Source organism: Solanum dulcamara, chromosome 8, assembly GCF_947179165.1.
Source record: "Solanum dulcamara chromosome 8, daSolDulc1.2, whole genome shotgun sequence".
NCBI classification, from domain to species: domain Eukaryota; kingdom Viridiplantae; phylum Streptophyta; class Magnoliopsida; order Solanales; family Solanaceae; genus Solanum; species Solanum dulcamara.
The window spans coordinates 69,025,861-69,043,502 of NC_077244.1; the positions used below are offsets into that span (position 1 = coordinate 69,025,861).

The window sequence follows — 17,642 nt, forward strand, 5'->3', positions numbered from 1 at the left end:
GAGACTTAAGATAATTATCAATGCAACTATTAGTTTGATAAGCTCTCCGCTCTGATCTTCACCCCTTCTCTTTTTCGAGTTAGTAGATCTTAGTTGCCTGTGATTTTACCATTGTGTGTTGTATCCCAAATGTATCCACTTTCAAACCCTAAGTGTAATACAATAACTAATTAGAGGGTGTTTGGGTGGTTTTTTTTGGGTTCTTTTCGCTTTTAAGGGTAACTAACATGCACACATCTTTTATGTCCTATAGGCAAATCAAAGGCAGGGTGAAGCGTTTAGCAAAAAGCAAGTAGTGAACAATTAAGAGATAGAGTGAAGAAGAGTAATTATAGAAGAATTTTAACAATTGAAAACTGAAGAATGTTTGTTTTTTACCAAACTAAGGAGAGACGAAAACAAAACAATGAATTTTAAAAAATAAGCCCATAATTTCTTTCTCGATAAATCACACAGAGAGAATTACCAGCGTGGAATCCAAACAATCAATTTTCTAATATAACAAAAAAGAAACCCCGTAATTTAGTTTTCGCTGAACCGCACAAAGAAAATCCAAAAAATTCGAAGACCGTGTTCAAACTGTTTTCCTTAAAATACATACATGGAAGGGAAAAGTTGAGCTGAGTGAATATGTGTCGTTTCTATCTGTGAAGTAGAGCACTAAGCGACCCAAAATCTAGGGCACGTGTATAGCTACACAAAATATAGTCAGGCGAAAACTGTGACACCCCGGATTTTTTTTCCGCAAACACTCGAATATTTCTTCACGTGAATGTAGACTCGGACTGGAGGACTTGAAATTTTTCACATGAGTTAGGATGAGTTTCTAAGTAATTGAAGAGTGTTGGAGGTGATGTGGGGTCATAGAGGACCCCTAGGACCAAGCTAAGTCCAAAAGATTCATCGTGGTTAAGTTTTAGGATGAGTTCGTGTATAGGGTCGACTTCTAATGACCCTATCTTTTGAAAGACGACAATCTGGGTGGCCCACGACCTACCAAATTAAAGGTCGTCGAGTCTTCTTTCCAACGCCACCAAAAATGTAATTTTTGAAGTTCAGAGTCAAAAGATATGACGATCCTAAGATGAACTAGCACAGCAGAGATTTTCAGGCCTGGGTTGCAATTGCTGAAAAACTGGGCTTGGCGCCGCAGTGGCGCGATGCGCCACAATCGTGCCAGAAACATGCCTCAGTAGTTTGGGCTTTGGCGCGGCACGCCACTAAAAGGTGTACAGGGTCTTTCAAGCCAATTTCCAGAACCCAGAAAATATTGGCCTTGGCGCTGTAAGGGCGCGAAGCGCCACTATCGCGCAAAGAATGTGCCTCAGTAGTTTGATCCTTGGCGCGGCGCGCCACTACGAGGTGTGCAGGTTTTAGGCGTAATCAGCCTGGCGTTGCAAGGGCGCGACGCGCCACTATCCCGCCAGGTGCATTTTAGCCTATTTTCAAAACTTTTGAGGAGGGGTAATTTGGGAACTTACCCAAATTATATTTGTATCAGTCCTAACACATTTTGGGATCATTTTCAATCCCTCACTCTCTCTCTAAAAGCCCTAGAAATCTCTCTCTCTCTCTCTCTTCTTCTTCTTCTCCATTTCCAACAAGATGAGTTCCAAGAGCTTCAAGGTTTGAGTCCTCCATTGAAGACCCAACCACAAGGTTTTCTTCAAAGTCTTCAAACAAGGTATGTAAGGCTAACCTAAAATATGGTTTTAGTTCTTCCATATGCCCATAGATGTGTTGGTTAGGAGTTGTGAAAGAGTTGCACCTTCTAGAAAGGTTTTCTTGGAAGTTTTTCCTAAACTATGGAATGTTTTTAGATACAAATGGTTGATTGATCATTTTTAATGGCTTGAGTTACTAAATAGTTATTTTTCATATTATTAACTACGAATGTATCTTTGTATATAGATTTATAGGCATTGACGATATTCTTGAGTTGAGTTTTGTTGAGGGTATGGGTTCACGTTTCATTCACATGAACCCAAAATGAGATTTCTTATCATAAATGTCTTGAGGTTGAGATGGATAGTTGTGTGTATGTATGTATTGATTGGAATGAAAAGAATGAATTGAATAGTTAAGAATGTCCTTTTTTTCTATAAAATGAACATAAGACTAAAATAAGGATTTCGGAGTGGATGTTTGATGATTGATGTGATGATGATATTTGATGATGATGTGATGATAATGTTTGATGATGATGTGAATGATGATATATGATGATGATGTTTGATGACGATGTGAATGATGATATTTGACGATGACGTAAATGAGGAGGTTATGTTGATGAGGATGTTGTGTGATGAAGTGGATTGGAGTCTGATGTGATTTTGTGGTATATGATGTGCATAATTTGAGTTGATTGGAGTCTTAGGAATATTTCGAAAATAAATGATCTTTTGAGGAGAAGCTTTAAATAAATTATTTGTGAACCTTTTTTCATAAACTATTTACACACTATTTTGAGTCTAAAGAATTATTAGTTTTATCTTTGATTTAGAAAAGAGTTTAAGTATGAGTTGAGTATGAGAAGCCTTTAAATGAGTTGAGTATTTTTACATTAAAGTATCTATTTTGAGTTTGAGTTGAGGAGTTGAAATTATATTTTAATGTACATAATATTTTCTGCATTCATTGAGTTGAGATTGTATAAATTTTTAAAGAGAAGAGTTTGATGATTTGAGATGAGTCGATTTGAAAGAAGGTCCAATGAGACTTGTCATTATGAGTTAATTGAGTTGAAATGAGAACAGAGTTGATGAGGTGGCAATGTTCCACATGAAACTAGCTATGAGGGCTTGTTTGAGATGATTGAAGGAGTTTTATGAGCATGGAGTCATGGGAGGAGTATCGAGCATCGAATTGGGCAAGAGTAAAGTCCATACTCGAACCCAATACCTGTGTTGCCAAACGTAGGGGGGATTGAACCGTTAAAGTCGGATGCTTCCCCGAGAGTTTTGTCTTGACATTATAGGACTTGGTTGGATTGGATCCATGATTGGTTGATTCGTTCATACCCTGGCAAGGTATGAACGGATGCGGCAACAACGTCAGTTTGTTGTACTTTTACTGGCTCATAAGTGATGGTTGTCGGTTAAGAGAAACTCCCATTTAGGTCTTGATAGTACTCTGAGTCAGTTGAGTTGAGTGAGTTGCTATATGCTTATGAGTTAGTCCTGTCTAAACTATTTTTTGTTAGACTTAGGACACTTGAGTGAGTTGTTACATATTTATTGAGTTGAGTCCTTTGAGTTGAATTGTAAAACGTTGCATAATTTGATTTGCATATTTACTGAGCTGAGTCCTTTGAGCTGATTGTTGAGTTGAATGTTGAGTAGATTGTATATGGTCGGATTGGAGTAGATGAATTGTGATTGGATTGAATAGAATGGTATGTGACTAGATTGGATTTGATTATTGAGTTGATTGTTGAGTTGAGTGTATATAATCAGATTGTACATGATTGAAAGGGATCGAATTGTAAATGATTTGATTGAACTGTATTGTGTATGATTGGATTGGACTGTATGGTATATGATTAGTCTTTGTCTAAAAATGTATTATTACTTTAGACTTATGACGCCTTGTTGAGTCTCTCTTATCTTTCTGATTTGAGATATTTGGACCGTTGCTACTCTTCCTTGAGGTATGTTTCATTCTGCCATATTACATACTCGTACATTCCACGTACTGACGTCCATTTGGACCTGAATCGTTTCATGATGCAGAGACAGGTTTAAGAGATCGTCAATTAGGAGCATCATTGGGGATCTATTTCACACTCAGCGTATTGGTGAGTCCTCCCCTACATTTGGAGGACACCATCTGTGTATTCTTGCATCGAGTTAGCCCTTTTCATTTTGATTTGAGGTAGCCATGAACATGTCATTGACACCAATTAGATAGTAGTGATAGAGGCTTCATAGACTAGATAGTGATGAGTCGATTGAGTATTCTTATCCTTGAGTTATTCTTGTCAAATTATTTTAATGACAAGTATTTTAGTTGATCTGTTGACCCATGACCTTTATTCTTCGAGTTGGATGGGTGATTTGAGTTGCCCGCTAAATTATTCTTAATTTTTTTTCTTTCCGCTGAATGATTGAATGAACGGATGTGTGATCAGGCTATGTGGTTCGCTTGGGAGCCAGAAATGATTTCTGAGTGCCGATTACGTCTAGGGTACACTCCCGGGGTGTGACAAAAACAAAGAAAAGCCCCTGGCCTTCTATATATTAGTAAACGTAATAAGTAAAATAGTAGTAATTTGGTAGTATTTAATTTCTTATATATAAAACTCAGTATATATATATATATATATATATATATATATATATATATATATATATATATAATTAAATTGTTCCTAATGCTACTAATTTTTTTTTTATTAAGTATGCTATTTAAAATAAAAATTAAATTGATAATGATAAAATGTTTCACTAATATGGACCGATAGTTGATCAGTTGTATTAATATTATAATTAGATATTTTTCTAAAAAGTATCCGTTTCAGTCACATCAAAAATATTAAATAATCAAAACATCTACGTCTCTATTTTGCTCTCTTAAACACTTGATGGAGAACTCTAGCCCCAACTTTTACATTAAATACTTGCATTCAAAAAATAATGTTATTATAAGACAAAATGCATGGAAGTAATATCTATTGATTTTCAGTGATTGGAGTTTCTTTGTATGCTAGCTTTCATCCGTGAAGGATGGCTGTATAGTATGCACATAAATAGATAATCCAGTATTCACATGTGCATCATTGGAATAACGAGTGCTATAGTCTTTATATTTATTTAAAAAATGTTTTTTTGCATTTTTACTCCTATTAACCTAAAGACCAAGATTAGGCAGTCTTTGAGCATCCACTTTTCCTAATCTGTGGCTGCTAAAAATAAGAGAGAGAAAGCAGATCAAAACAGAATAGCTATCGGCCGCCATGGATGTAAATGTTGAACTCCAAAATTTCATCCGGGTATGGTTTGCAGCTATTGGAGCATTATGCTATTGTTACTACTGCGTAACCCGCATTCCTAGCGGCATCCTTAGGCTTCTCTTTGTTCTTCCTATTGTCTATTTCTTCCTTATCCTCCCTCTTGACCTCTCTTCCTTCCATCTTGGTGCCCCCACAATTTTCTACCTCGCTTGGCTCGCCAATTTCAAGCTGCTCCTCTTTTGTTTCGATCGAGGACCTTTATCCTCTTACTCTTCTTTGCCTCTTCTTCATTTCCTCTCCATTGCTCTTCTCCCTGTCAAACCCAAATACGTTATCAGCGACGGATTCAAAAATTTAACTCAGTCCGTGCAGAGCACCGAAAGAGTATCTGGTTTGTTTTGGGGGAAAATAATCATTTTGGCAGCTATAATTAGAGCATACAATTACAGAGAACTTTTTCATTCAAATGTAATTTTGGTTCTTTATTGCTTACATATTTATTTAGCAGTTGAGTTGGTTCTTGGAATCACAGTTGTCCCAGTACGAGCTCTTTTAGGGCTAGAAATTGAGCCCCAGTTCAACGACCCGTACCTTGCCACCTCACTTCAAGACTTTTGGGGCCGTAGATGGAACTTAATGGTGCCGGGGATTTTACGCCCGGCGGTGTATTTCCCTGTTAGGGCTATTTCAATTTGTTCTTTAGGAAAGGAATTGGCTAATTTGCCAGCAATTTTGGCTACATTTTTAGTATCTGGGCTAATGCATGAATTGATCTATTATTACCTCTCGCGCGCGAGACCCACATGGGAAGTGACTTGGTTCTTCGTCTTGCAAGGGATTTGTGTGTGTATTGAAGTTACTGCGAAGAAATTTTTTCATGGCGGCTGGCAGATGAACAGAGTGGTTTCCGGCGTCCTCACATTGGCGTTTGTGGCTTGGACTGGCGATTGGCTCTTTTTCCCACAGATTATTAGGAATGAGTTAGATCAGAAAGCCATTAATGAGTACTACGTTATGGTAGATTTGGTCAAATATAGGTTGCTGCCACTTTTGGGAATTTAGATTTTGTAAGTACCCTATATTGGGATGGAGTTAGCTCCATTTTTTCCTAAGAAATAGGGTACGCCCTTGTATTTAAATTCGGCATTATTTTAGTTATTTGGTGATTAAGCAAATTTTAGTTATGTGCTTGGTGTTTTTACGGGTCATGTGATTAAGCAAATTACTCCTGCCTACCGTTAGGACCAAAATGATACACTTTTCATACATATAAGACTCATTATTATTCAAGCAGTATATATGTTAGGCACCAAAATAATTCTGCACAAGGACATTTATCATCATTTTCTCACGGCAATGTAACATACGATTGAGTAAAGACAAATAACATGACAAAAATCTTACAAACTTGTTATTAGTTTACGTTTCATTTATACGAAATTAGAGATTTTTATTTTTACGGAAAAATAAGGTTCTTGGTGATTAATTGTGGAAAACTGATTCATAAAACTAGTTGATTTTATTTAATTAATGTCGATCGCATGGAGTGGTCTGCTAATATCTTGAGTCAATTTCCAATTCATGTTTTGTTTTAAGTGTATACTGGAAAGCCCAATTCTACAGAATCAGAAAACAAAGCAGCTTCCACTTATCTAAATTCCATCACAATGGTATTGAGTAGTGTTAAGGAAACCTGTATAACTGGCCAGAGTTACCTATGACTTGCTGTAAATTTTGGAAGAGGAGTATTCTCAATCTAAGGCCTCAACAATTTCTTACATTAAATTGCTATAAGGAAAAAATAAATAAAAGAGGCGTGGTACATGCTCCATGCCAGCCACTTGTGTCTGATTGACATTTTTTTTTAGCTAAGATCAAGTGTTCAATAGATAGCAATCTTTTTTTTTTTCGGAATCTCTAGTAAAACACGTAATTGCTATTCTTCGGGTGCGCACTGGGTAAATTTGTTCCTGTGTATGTAGGATCATTAAATCTATTTCACTAGTTTAATAGCGCAATCACATGTTTATGAAACACTAACTACATTGAAGAATCACAATATATAAATCGCACCTTGTTACAAAATTGTTACAATGCTTTTCAGAAAGAAATCCTCATGTGTAATAGTTCGCAAACCACACAAGAAATATAAACTGCACTAGGTAAGTTCCGAGTGACCAACTCGCCTTAGAAAGCGACGTTGATAGGGAGAATCGATCCCTAACCACCATTATGAAATACCATATGTTGTACCAACTCAGACATTCTTACAGATTTAACAATTTATATATAATATAAAGCTAGATATTAAAAAAGTGATGTGGCACCTCTTTTAGCCAAGGATCCTATTTATTTTTTTCTTCTATTTTTGACATTTTTTCTTATTTTTCTTAAATAATCTATTTTAAAAAATCATCTTCATAACTCACATCTCTTCATCTTTATCTTTATGACTACTTTTAATTAGTAATTAATAATATTAAATCTTTAAAATCTCTTAGTGTGGAAGTTATATATACTCCACCAAGTAGTACAATATCTAACAAGTTCCTATTTTACCAAATGATATTTGTCATTCATTTTGAAGCAGGTAAGTTTTTTTGCATTTCTTTTCTTTTACAACTTAGTTTTTTTTTAAGCCTAGTTAGAAAATTGGTACTTTGATGCAATTTATTTATCACATTTTTTTTTATGTAATTCATTGATTTGTTATTTGCCTGAGGATAATTATTTTTCACTGTTGTTTTTTGCTTAAAATTTTTCTAATTCAATAGATGTAATTGTATTAATCATTTTTGGTTATTTATGGATGTGTTATTTTTGAAAGATGATTATAATTTTCAAATAATGTGATTTTTTTAATTGTTTCATCTATTTTGGAACCTATAAGAAAAATTTTCTGTTTTGATTTATAATGGGGTAATAAGTTATTTGCATACAATATTTACATCAAATCTCGCTATATATATATATTAAAGCTAGATTAAGAGAGTTGATGCAACATGCCTCATAGATTAAGGAAGGTGTTATATTTTTTCTTTTCTTTTTTTGACCTTTTTCTATTAATTTGTTTTTAAATAAATAATTCTCTCTTTCTTATTCATGCATCAGCGTTTCTAAGAATTTAAAAGGTCACGTCTTTCTCTTAATTAGACCATGCTTTCTTTGTTGTGTGTTTCTAAAAGTAGTTTTTACCCATTTTGTTTAATTATATTAAAAAAATCTATATATAATATAAAGTTAGGAATAAAAAAAAGTGATATAATATTTTTTTATGGCCTAAAATAATATTTATCTTCTTCTTTTCATTTTTTCTTTTTGAAATCTTCTTAGTATTGTGTTCCCCCTTCAAAATAAGTTTCTAAAAATGTTTTTCTTTTTTTCTGTTTGTAATTGAAAAGTTTTGAAGAATTTTAGCTTAAACTGAGTAGATGCTTATGCATTTTATTTTGGTGCATGTGATATCGATTCGAGTCCATCTTTGCACTCCATCCTTGCATATTGTTGAGTTTTGAGTCTCCCATCATCTTGCTCAAATTGCTGAAAAGTTGATACATGGAAAGAAAGCTAATATTCATGGTTTGAATATTGATATTGAGCTGTATATACGGAATATAGGTGAAAAACAGTGTCGTATACACTGATATATAATTTCTATATAGTCTAATATGCAAGAAAACAATGTTGTGCGTATACAGTTAGATATATAGAAATAATGTTGTATACAACCTCTGCTGTCTTTCTTAATTGAGGGATTAATCATATTCTAGCTTATTTAAAAAATAATGTTGTGTGTATACAGTTCGATATACAGAAATAATGTTGTATACAATCTCTGTTGTCTTTCTTAATTGAGGGATTAATCATATTCTAGCTTATTTATTAAATTTTATAAAAATATGTTGGATTAATCAAAATTAGCTTTTTAAATAAAAATAATGACATACTATTCAACTTTATTTTAATTGTTCTTACAACCGCCCGAAAGGCGTAGGAATACACTAGTCTTAGTTAATAAAGAAAAATAACTTTTGTAATATGAACATATACTTGAGTGACCTTTTATGAAATTACTCCCTAAATATTCTTTTAAATCTGCTGTCAGAGGGAGTACAAGTTATAACTTATAAGTATGAAGAGAGTATGGTCGTAAAACGCATGTTCATATTTGAATTTCAAGAAAACTTGCACAAAATTTACAATTTATTTAAAAGAGGATCGGATTGCATACGAGAATTATCCATCCTGGGCACACGTGTCACCACTCAAATGGGACTCCAAATCTCTAGAAATATATCCAGTTTCCAACGTGTCATGTTGGAATCCATGCAAAAAAAAAAAAAAAAGATTCAACAAAACCAAACATATTCACAATCAGATGATTTGCTAAACCACATTAGATACAGCTAATTTCCTAGTCCCAATAATGGCAACTCTTACTGCACTGCAGCCCACCAGTAGTGTCAAGGGCCTACCTGGAAGCTCCATTGCTGGTATTAAACTAAATGTTAAATCATCTCGCCTCAATTTGAAGCCATCTAAATCCAGGTAAGGTACTGGATGGCTGATGTCTCAGATTTTAGTAGTCTGTTTAATCAAGTTTTCAAAATCTGCATATTAATTTGAAAAAGTATTTTTTTTTATCGGAAGTATTTTGGGGGAGTAGCAATTTGTGTTTAACAATCAACTTGCAAAGCAATTTGTCAATATTAGAGAAACAATTGTATTTAACTAAAGTTTCAGAAGTTCTTTTAGGAAAAAACTATTTTTCAATTTTGAAAAATAGACTTTTGCTACTACTCAAAAGTATTTATTTTTTCCTAAAAGTTTGGCCAAATAGTTCAATTCTCTGGGCTAAGCACTTTTTTACAAACTATGTACATGTATAAAAAAAGATGCATACATATAATTAGTTAATTTTTAATAATCATGGTGTCTATACAGCTTACGCGTATCTTAATTTACTCCACCGAGCACCTGCTACCTTTCACCAGCACCGATTTATCTTGAGGATGTTAAGAAATATTATTATATTCATCTGAGCTTTTAAAGATAGAAATTAAAGATGAGTTATGTGCCTGTAAGCATTCTTTATTGCTTTGATTGATTATGATAAATTCGTGTAGGGCTGGTGCTGTGGTTGCAAAATATGGTGACAAGAGTGTATACTTTGACTTGGAGGATTTGGGCAACACAACTGGTCAGTGGGACTTGTATGGATCAGATGCACCTTCACCCTACAACTCCCTTCAGGTATTATGTCATGATCCGACCTAGGGCCTAATCGTAATACGGCGATCGAAATCTTGAAGGATCCTAATCAATCCTTTTAGCATACATTGCATTCATAAGGTAAGATAAAACATTATAAAAATAAGCGGAAGAATAATCTCAATCATGGAAGTCTAGAATTGAAAACGAAATCTCAAGTCATATGTCCAAACGGACTACATCAACTCTATGTCTAAACATGCCTCTATCATACTAACATATATGGGGGCATAGAACAAGCCACTAACTCCCCAAACAAGAAAAGAACGTCTCAAAATAGCAACATAGTCTAAAAGTAGCAAGAGAGTAAATAAGTTCAATAGGTAGTCCCCGAAGCATGAGGACTTACCAAATCAAGTGAAAACATCTTCTATCTAGCCACGAGAGTGTGTAGGGTGGTCCCAAGCCCTACATTATAACACAATGTAGGCAAAAGTATGTGTTAGTACGTTTGAATGTATTAAGCATGTAGGAATGCAATGCATGACATAAAAGCGATGATGTAATGATTAAGGTTAGAACACATGATAAGTGAACCATTTATACGTAATAGTGCATCATGAGTAAGGTTAATGTCAATTAAAACCATAATGCAATCTTAAAAAAAAAGAAATTTGTACAATGCATGGGTACTATAAGTCATAATGGAAAATCATAAAGATCTTGTAAGTTTATAAGTAGTAGTAAAGATCTTAAATCATATTGAGAGTCATCTTTAAATCTCATACTTTACTTTGTAAAAGACAGATTAGCCATAGTAAGAAATACCTTGAACATTGAAAGAGGGACCTTATACCTTTTGTGATAGCGACCGTTAACCGACATAAACCATGTGAGCTATACCATGGAGTCCCAATGTTTACCCATATATCATAGGAAAAGGGGAGACTACTTGCCAAGGTAGACTCCTATATGCCTAAGTGGATCCACTAAGCTACATGAAGGATCGGGCCTCAACTACGGGCAACCCTCTAAGGAATCAAGCCTCTTCTACGAGTGATCCTCTAAGGAATCAAGCCTCTTCTACGGGTGATCCTTTATCCTATGGTGGCACGTAGTTATAGAACAATGAGATCTTTCTACGGGTCTCTTGCCTTTGCTACGGGAGATAATACCTATCCTAAGGTCCACTCGGTGCTAGGTAAACTCTCAACAGAATAGACAAACCATAAAACATAAACTCAATCATCATGTGGAGGGGCCATATCTACTACCCGTTCACTCTTCATAAGAACATAATATATCATAGAATAACTCCTTAACTTTATCTCATGTAATGTGAATGTAGACCTTTCATCATCACATATCTTTATTCGTAAAATATCTTTAGGACCTTAATTCACCCTATCATTAAATTGTTTGGACATTATAGAATCATCATTCATAAAACTTCTTTGCAAAAAGCACCTTTAAACTCATTTGTAGACCTTGTCAAACACATTTATAAAACTTTCGTTGCATATAACTTGGAACTCAAGATCATAACTTATACTTGTAACTTAGGGTAAAACATGCATGCATGATAGATGGACTTATCACATCATAATAACTTCTTTGATCTTAAATTTGATCATCATTATAACTTTCATCATAAAAATCATAATCTTAACCTTAAATCATGAAAACTTTACTTGAAGATTATTAAACTCATAATCTATTCATAAAAATTAGCTTTAACTTTATAATCTTAACTTGAAAATAGCTTCATGCATGGACATTCATAATTCAACTTAAAATCATGAAATTCATATGAAAACATGCATATAATGATCATTGATAATATCTAAAAACGGAATTAAATCAGCCCAATACAATTCATCAAAACTAAGGTTCATAATCAATTGAAATTGAAAGAAATTTTGTTAAAACCTTGGGACTTCATGGGTGAAACGAACCCATGAATCAATTCCTACATACCTTGATTGAATCTACTAAGAAATTGAAGAGAAACCTTGTTGAGCTTGAGATCCTAACTTGAGTGTGGGAGAAGACCTTTGAGAGGAGCCCTTGAAAGAGAACACTTGTGATTTTTGAGAGTTAATAAGAGAATGAGAATTTTGGAATACTTAGGGTAGTCAATAATTTAGAACCTAGTCCCAAAAACATCCAAATACATTGAAGAACTTATAGGGAAATGGCTAAACAACCCCTCATAAAAATCTTATCGGAAGACCCTATGAATCACTCTTTACGAGTCGTTAAAGTATTTACGGGTCGTAGACCCAATTCGTCCTGTCAAACCTTGGAAAAAGAAGAAAAAATGAGCCTCTGATCTTTGTTTATGATTTATATTTATGTACCGTAAACATTTTTACGGTTCGTAACTTGTTCCTACGAGTCGTAACTCGAGGTCGTAATATTTCTGATTTGGAAGTCTTTCGTAAAACGATCATAACTTTTTAGTCCAAACTCCAAATGAGGCAAACTTGGTGCCGTTGGAAAGAGGACTCAAATACCTTTAATTATATAGGTCATGGAATGCCTAATTCATTATATTATAGGAGATATGATAGTTTTAAGTTGACCAAAGTAAAATCTTTCACCAAAACTCAATTGGTAAAGAAACTTTCAACTCGACTTTGTGCTAGAGAATTCTTGTGACCTTAAAACCTATCCAAATCTATTCCCACACCTAAGAATTGACCTTAACATCTATGCACAATAAAGAATCACCCCTTTACGACACTACAAATGTCTTCTACGACTCGTCATTTGGTCTACGGGTCGTCAAAGTAATGCTCCAAAATCATAGGCTATTGTAATGGAACTTGGTCCCTATGACTCATCCTTATGAGTCGTCGACTCTCCTACGAGTCGTACAAATGAATCGTCAAACCCCACTGATGTTTGGTTATAATTCAACCCTCAAGACCCATCATACAAGTCCACCTTACGACTCATCGAATCTTCTATGAGTCGTCAAACCCACTCGTCCTGCAGGCCTGCAAACTTGAGCCTCTGAATCACTTTTACGACTCATCATTACGAGTCGCCGTTTGGGTTACGAGTCGTCATTTTGAATCGTAGACCTTCCCTTAGACTTGATCAATTTTCCACCTCCTGAACCACTCATACGATTAACTTCTACGAATTGTAGATGTTCCTATGGGTCGTAGGTTGACTCGTCAAACCTGAAGTCAGTCTCCTTTTCTTAAAATTTTCCCTTCGTTTCGTTTTTCAACTTCCGGGGTCTTACATATTATTTGTCTTTCTCCCCTTAGAAAAACATCCCACATTTCTTTATTGCAAAAATGCTTCTTGACATGCTAGACGTAACTAGTAAAGTTGTTGTCATGTGACTAAGGGGTCACAGGTTCAAACCATAAAAACAGCTTCTTATAGAAATGCAGAGTAAGGTTGCATATAACAATAGACCCTAGTGGTCTGGCCCTTCCCCGGACCCGTGCAAAGCGGAAGCTTTAGTGCACCGAGCTTCCCCTTTTTTTCATTTACTTGTCATGCCTGTGTTGAGTAGTTGTATTTGTGTATGTTGGCTCATCATTGACTAGCTAGTTGCAGCATCGATTCGCCAGAACATTGCTGAGTTATAACTGTCTTTCTCCTATTATTTTGTATTTGGTAGAGCAAATTCTTTGAGACATTTGCTGCTCCTTTCACAAAGAGAGGTCTGTTGCTCAAGTTCTTGATATTGGGAGGTGGCTCAACTCTTGCTTACTTCAGTTCAACTGCATCAGGGGATATCCTACCAATCAAGAAAGGCCCCCAACTACCACCTAAGCTCGGGCCACGTGGCAAGATCTAATTGCTTCCCAATCCAAAATTTCTTGACCTTCATTTTGTAATTGATGCATCATCTGTCACAGCTTGTAAGTGTAAATTGAAGCTTACCTCAGACCTTTGTTACAGCAAGTTAAATCCTTTGGCAAAGCATTGCTTTCTGACTTTTGTAACTTATGATATTTTTATTGATCTTTGCTTGGATGTAAACAATAATTTGCCAAGATAGTTCTCAGCATGTCAATTCAGTGCTTTATATTAGTTTTCATCCAGTGATCAGATAACTGTTAATCGCTTCTTTCCTTTAAGAAAACATGAAAGGAAAGGTATACTGATAAAGGAATGGTAGTGTTTAACTGTATGGACACCATGTATTACAGACTTCCTTTCCAATAAATCTAACGACCAGAGGTCATACAAACTACATAGTACTATTTGCAAAAAATCAAAAATTCCCTTCGTTTTTTCAACAAGGTGACATCTTGTACATAGTAAATCACTTCAAAAGAAGTGCCACAGACCCAATAAGTCTACTAAATTTTCCCTACTTACAAAAGGAATGGCTTAGTTAAATCCTAGATGGGTGTAATCCATCGCAATATGTACGTCTGAGGACAAGCTTTCACACTTCCATGAATTCTGCTGGCAGTCCTCATGAGTAAACTAAAATTCTGCAGTGCCATCAATTAGTGACGGGCTGTTGGACTTCTACACATACCTAAGTTCTCTAGGTAAGAAAACCTCTTGTTGGTGACTATGTTAGGAGGGTTGCATTTAATCTTCACGTTAATATCTTTATAAGCTGGGTCCTCCTTCAAATCTTTCTTTGTGTTGTTGTCTTCTTGATCAGGTGTCCAACCGATGAAGTCCAAAAGTGTCATTGAAGCTCCATTATCTGCAGAGTTAAGCTTCCCAGCTGCTTCTTTATCTGATAGTGGTCTCTGTACTTCTCCATTGGAAGGATTTTGGGCCATAGCATCTGCTTGGAGAACGTCTTCAATTCGTGAAATGATTGTGAATGCCCTGCTTTCTATTATTCTAGAATAGCTTTCTAAAATAGCTTGCCCCACATCCTGCAAAATCAAGGAAAATCTCATCCCATTAACTCATGAAGAAGTCCAAGAACTAGATCCTCAAGTGTATGGATGATCGCATAACGACAAAGAACTTAAATCGCCTAATGGAAGCAAAGAAAACAAGTCTAGATTCTCTAGAATATGAAATTGAAAGTAAATCAAAATGTGCATGCTTCGTACTTTGTTGTATTGGATTTTACTAATATCTAGTGTTGACTGAGGAATTCCAGGGAACTGCTGCTTAAGAATTAGCAAGATGACTTCTGCTCTTTCTTCAAACATTTCTCTCTTCTCAAAGCTAATAGATGAACCCCAGGATGATTTTCCATCTTTAGCATTCATCTTTCTTTTCCAAATAACAACAGAAGCCTCGATCCTGTCCTTGAGGTCTAAAATTTTATGTTCTGAAGACATGTCCATCGTTGTGAAGAAGTAATCTGGATCAAAGTATTCATCGGTGATGCTTTTGTAGATCGAATCTCCTAGGCTTGCTCTCCCATTCTAAACATAGTAAAAGGAAAATGTTAACTCAAGTTCACAAGCTTGAAGTAAGTTAAAAGTGAGATTCATGATTTCTTTTTTTCCTTTTTCATACCTTAGGTAGGGATTCTATATAACTTTCTGGGATCTCCATTTCTGAAAGGACTTGAGCATTTATCGCCATGGCTGCTTTATGAACTTGGTTTACTGAATCCTTCTGAAATCGCAGCCATTTCCTCATAGAATCAGACAAGCCGTTTGAAGAAACCTTAGGAGTAGGTATCCACCATTTGTCATCTTTCCTGCTGTCCTTTCCTTCCTGTGATTCATCATCTTTTGATGCATAGGAGAACTCACTTTGATCGTAAAGGTCATCTAAACAATCCTGTTGGTCATTAAACCAGGCATAAGCATCAATCAGGATAATTTTAGATCATTCTACAATGACATACGGAAAACGAAAACAAAGGAACTTCATATCTCTTACAATAAGCATTGTATCTAACTTGCGTAGTGCTGGGATGTTCATTTGAAGATCTGACCGCTGCTTTGTCACCATAATCTGATAGAGAAATGAACGTCTGATCGATCACTCTTGTTGTACGTTAGATATATGAAATATGCAACAAAGAATTCGAGGGAGAGAGGTAAAGGTACCTCCATGTTTGTTCCAGCTTTTGATATTTGTTTACAAGGAACAAATTCAACAATGTGATTCGTGATAGATAAAAGCCAACCAATTTCTTTTCTCCATTTGGCTTTTCTCTCAGCTGGCATTGGCTCTAATCTTTTCATCTCTCCAAAAACAGAAGCTGCACATACCAGACATTGATAAGAAAAGTTGACTTCTCAGATTAGTAACAAACAACAAGTTTTAGTTATATACTGATGATTACCTGCTAGATTTGTGATTGCATTTGACAAAGCCAGCGCAGACGAGACACCCTTTCCTCCACCAGACATATCCTCACCAAGGAGCAATTTTGCAAACTTTTCCTTCATCAACTCCATATCTAAATAGGACCAAAAGAGTTGGTGTTTCAGCAATGTGGTAAATGTTTTATGTCAGGGGATTCAACAACTTACATATAAGGGGAAAAATCATTTTTTCCCTATTAATATATATAGTTCATATAATTTGAAACCCTTGCACTCCTCTGCTTCCGCCCCTGAATGCATACAACATGCAAACCACATCTTTTGACTACAATATATCAAGATCCTATATATCGATTCATTGACTAAGTAATTTTCACCCAAAAATGAAAATTTTCTGGTTAATTACCCCTAAAGGATAAATGGAACATTTTGTTAGCTTTGGCTAGACAACCTTAATTAATGTTTTAAGACATGTTCAATCATTTAAGACCCTCAAGCATATCACAATTTTTACTTTTCAAAAGTAAAGCATTAAGGGTGACAGCAGGGGCGGAGCTAGGGCCCCCCCTTTTTTAATCGAAAATTACACTTAATACATAGAAGGTTAAGATTATTTTTTATACCTATATTAGATGTTAATCCGTTTGGCTTCTTCATACATGTATTTCCTTATATTGTGAATAACCTTAGTGAAAATCCTGACATTGTCACAGGGTAACAGAAAGGAAATATTGGAAAAATATAGATCTTTTTGAAAATTAGTCATTATTAGAGACCTCAGAAGCTTTAACAATTGACTAAAGTTTTGTGTTTCATGGAGAATGAACAAAATCAAGAATCCATCCACACACACCAAAAAAAAAAAGAGATTGTGAATTTTCTAAAAAGCGAAGAAAATGACTTACCTGAACGAGGGCTAGTGACCCCTGAATCGTTGGCCAAACGTGACTTGAATCCAGCCATTGAATTATTGTTCATTTCAAGAATCATGTTTCACTTTTCACACATTCCATAAAAATGTATCTTAAAAAATGGAGCTTGTGACCATATTACAAGAAAGTTAATGAAATGGGGTTGTTTGTTAGGTGAAAAGGAATGAAAATTTGTGTGAAGTTATGGAGTGGGAGAAGAAAAAGGTTATGTTTCTACAGATACAGAGAGAAAGGGATAGAGGCAAAGTGTTTTCGGATAATTGTGGGGAGGAACTTTTGGTGTTTAATTCTTAGTTTAAGTGAATGGTTGGAAGA

General features: G+C 35.1%; 3 protein-coding genes across 3 annotated transcripts; 2 read left to right on the forward strand and 1 right to left on the reverse strand.

Moving 5' to 3' along the window:
• The first annotated feature begins 4,954 nt into the window (after positions 1–4,954).
• LOC129900120 (long-chain-alcohol O-fatty-acyltransferase-like) lies at positions 4,955–6,013 on the forward strand. Its single transcript, XM_055975074.1, has one exon. It carries the CDS (start codon positions 4,955–4,957, stop codon positions 6,011–6,013), a length of 1,059 nt encoding a protein of 352 aa, XP_055831049.1.
• Positions 6,014–9,309: 3,296 nt separating this feature from the next.
• On the forward strand, positions 9,310–14,236 carry LOC129899182 (photosystem I reaction center subunit VI-1, chloroplastic-like). Its single transcript, XM_055974031.1, has 3 exons — positions 9,310–9,499; positions 10,078–10,204; positions 13,806–14,236. Exons 1-3 carry the CDS (start codon positions 9,378–9,380, stop codon positions 13,983–13,985), a joined length of 429 nt encoding a protein of 142 aa, XP_055830006.1. The 5' UTR covers positions 9,310–9,377; the 3' UTR covers positions 13,986–14,236.
• Positions 14,237–14,394: 158 nt separating this feature from the next.
• On the reverse strand, positions 14,395–17,642 carry LOC129899181 (rop guanine nucleotide exchange factor 12-like). Its single transcript, XM_055974030.1, has 7 exons — positions 17,301–17,642; positions 16,413–16,529; positions 16,174–16,328; positions 16,004–16,078; positions 15,632–15,901; positions 15,217–15,537; positions 14,395–15,033 (listed from the first exon to the last, which is right to left on the reverse strand). The coding sequence occupies exons 1-7, from the start codon at positions 17,383–17,385 to the stop codon at positions 14,647–14,649; spliced, it is 1,410 nt and encodes a 469-aa protein (XP_055830005.1). The 5' UTR covers positions 17,386–17,642; the 3' UTR covers positions 14,395–14,646.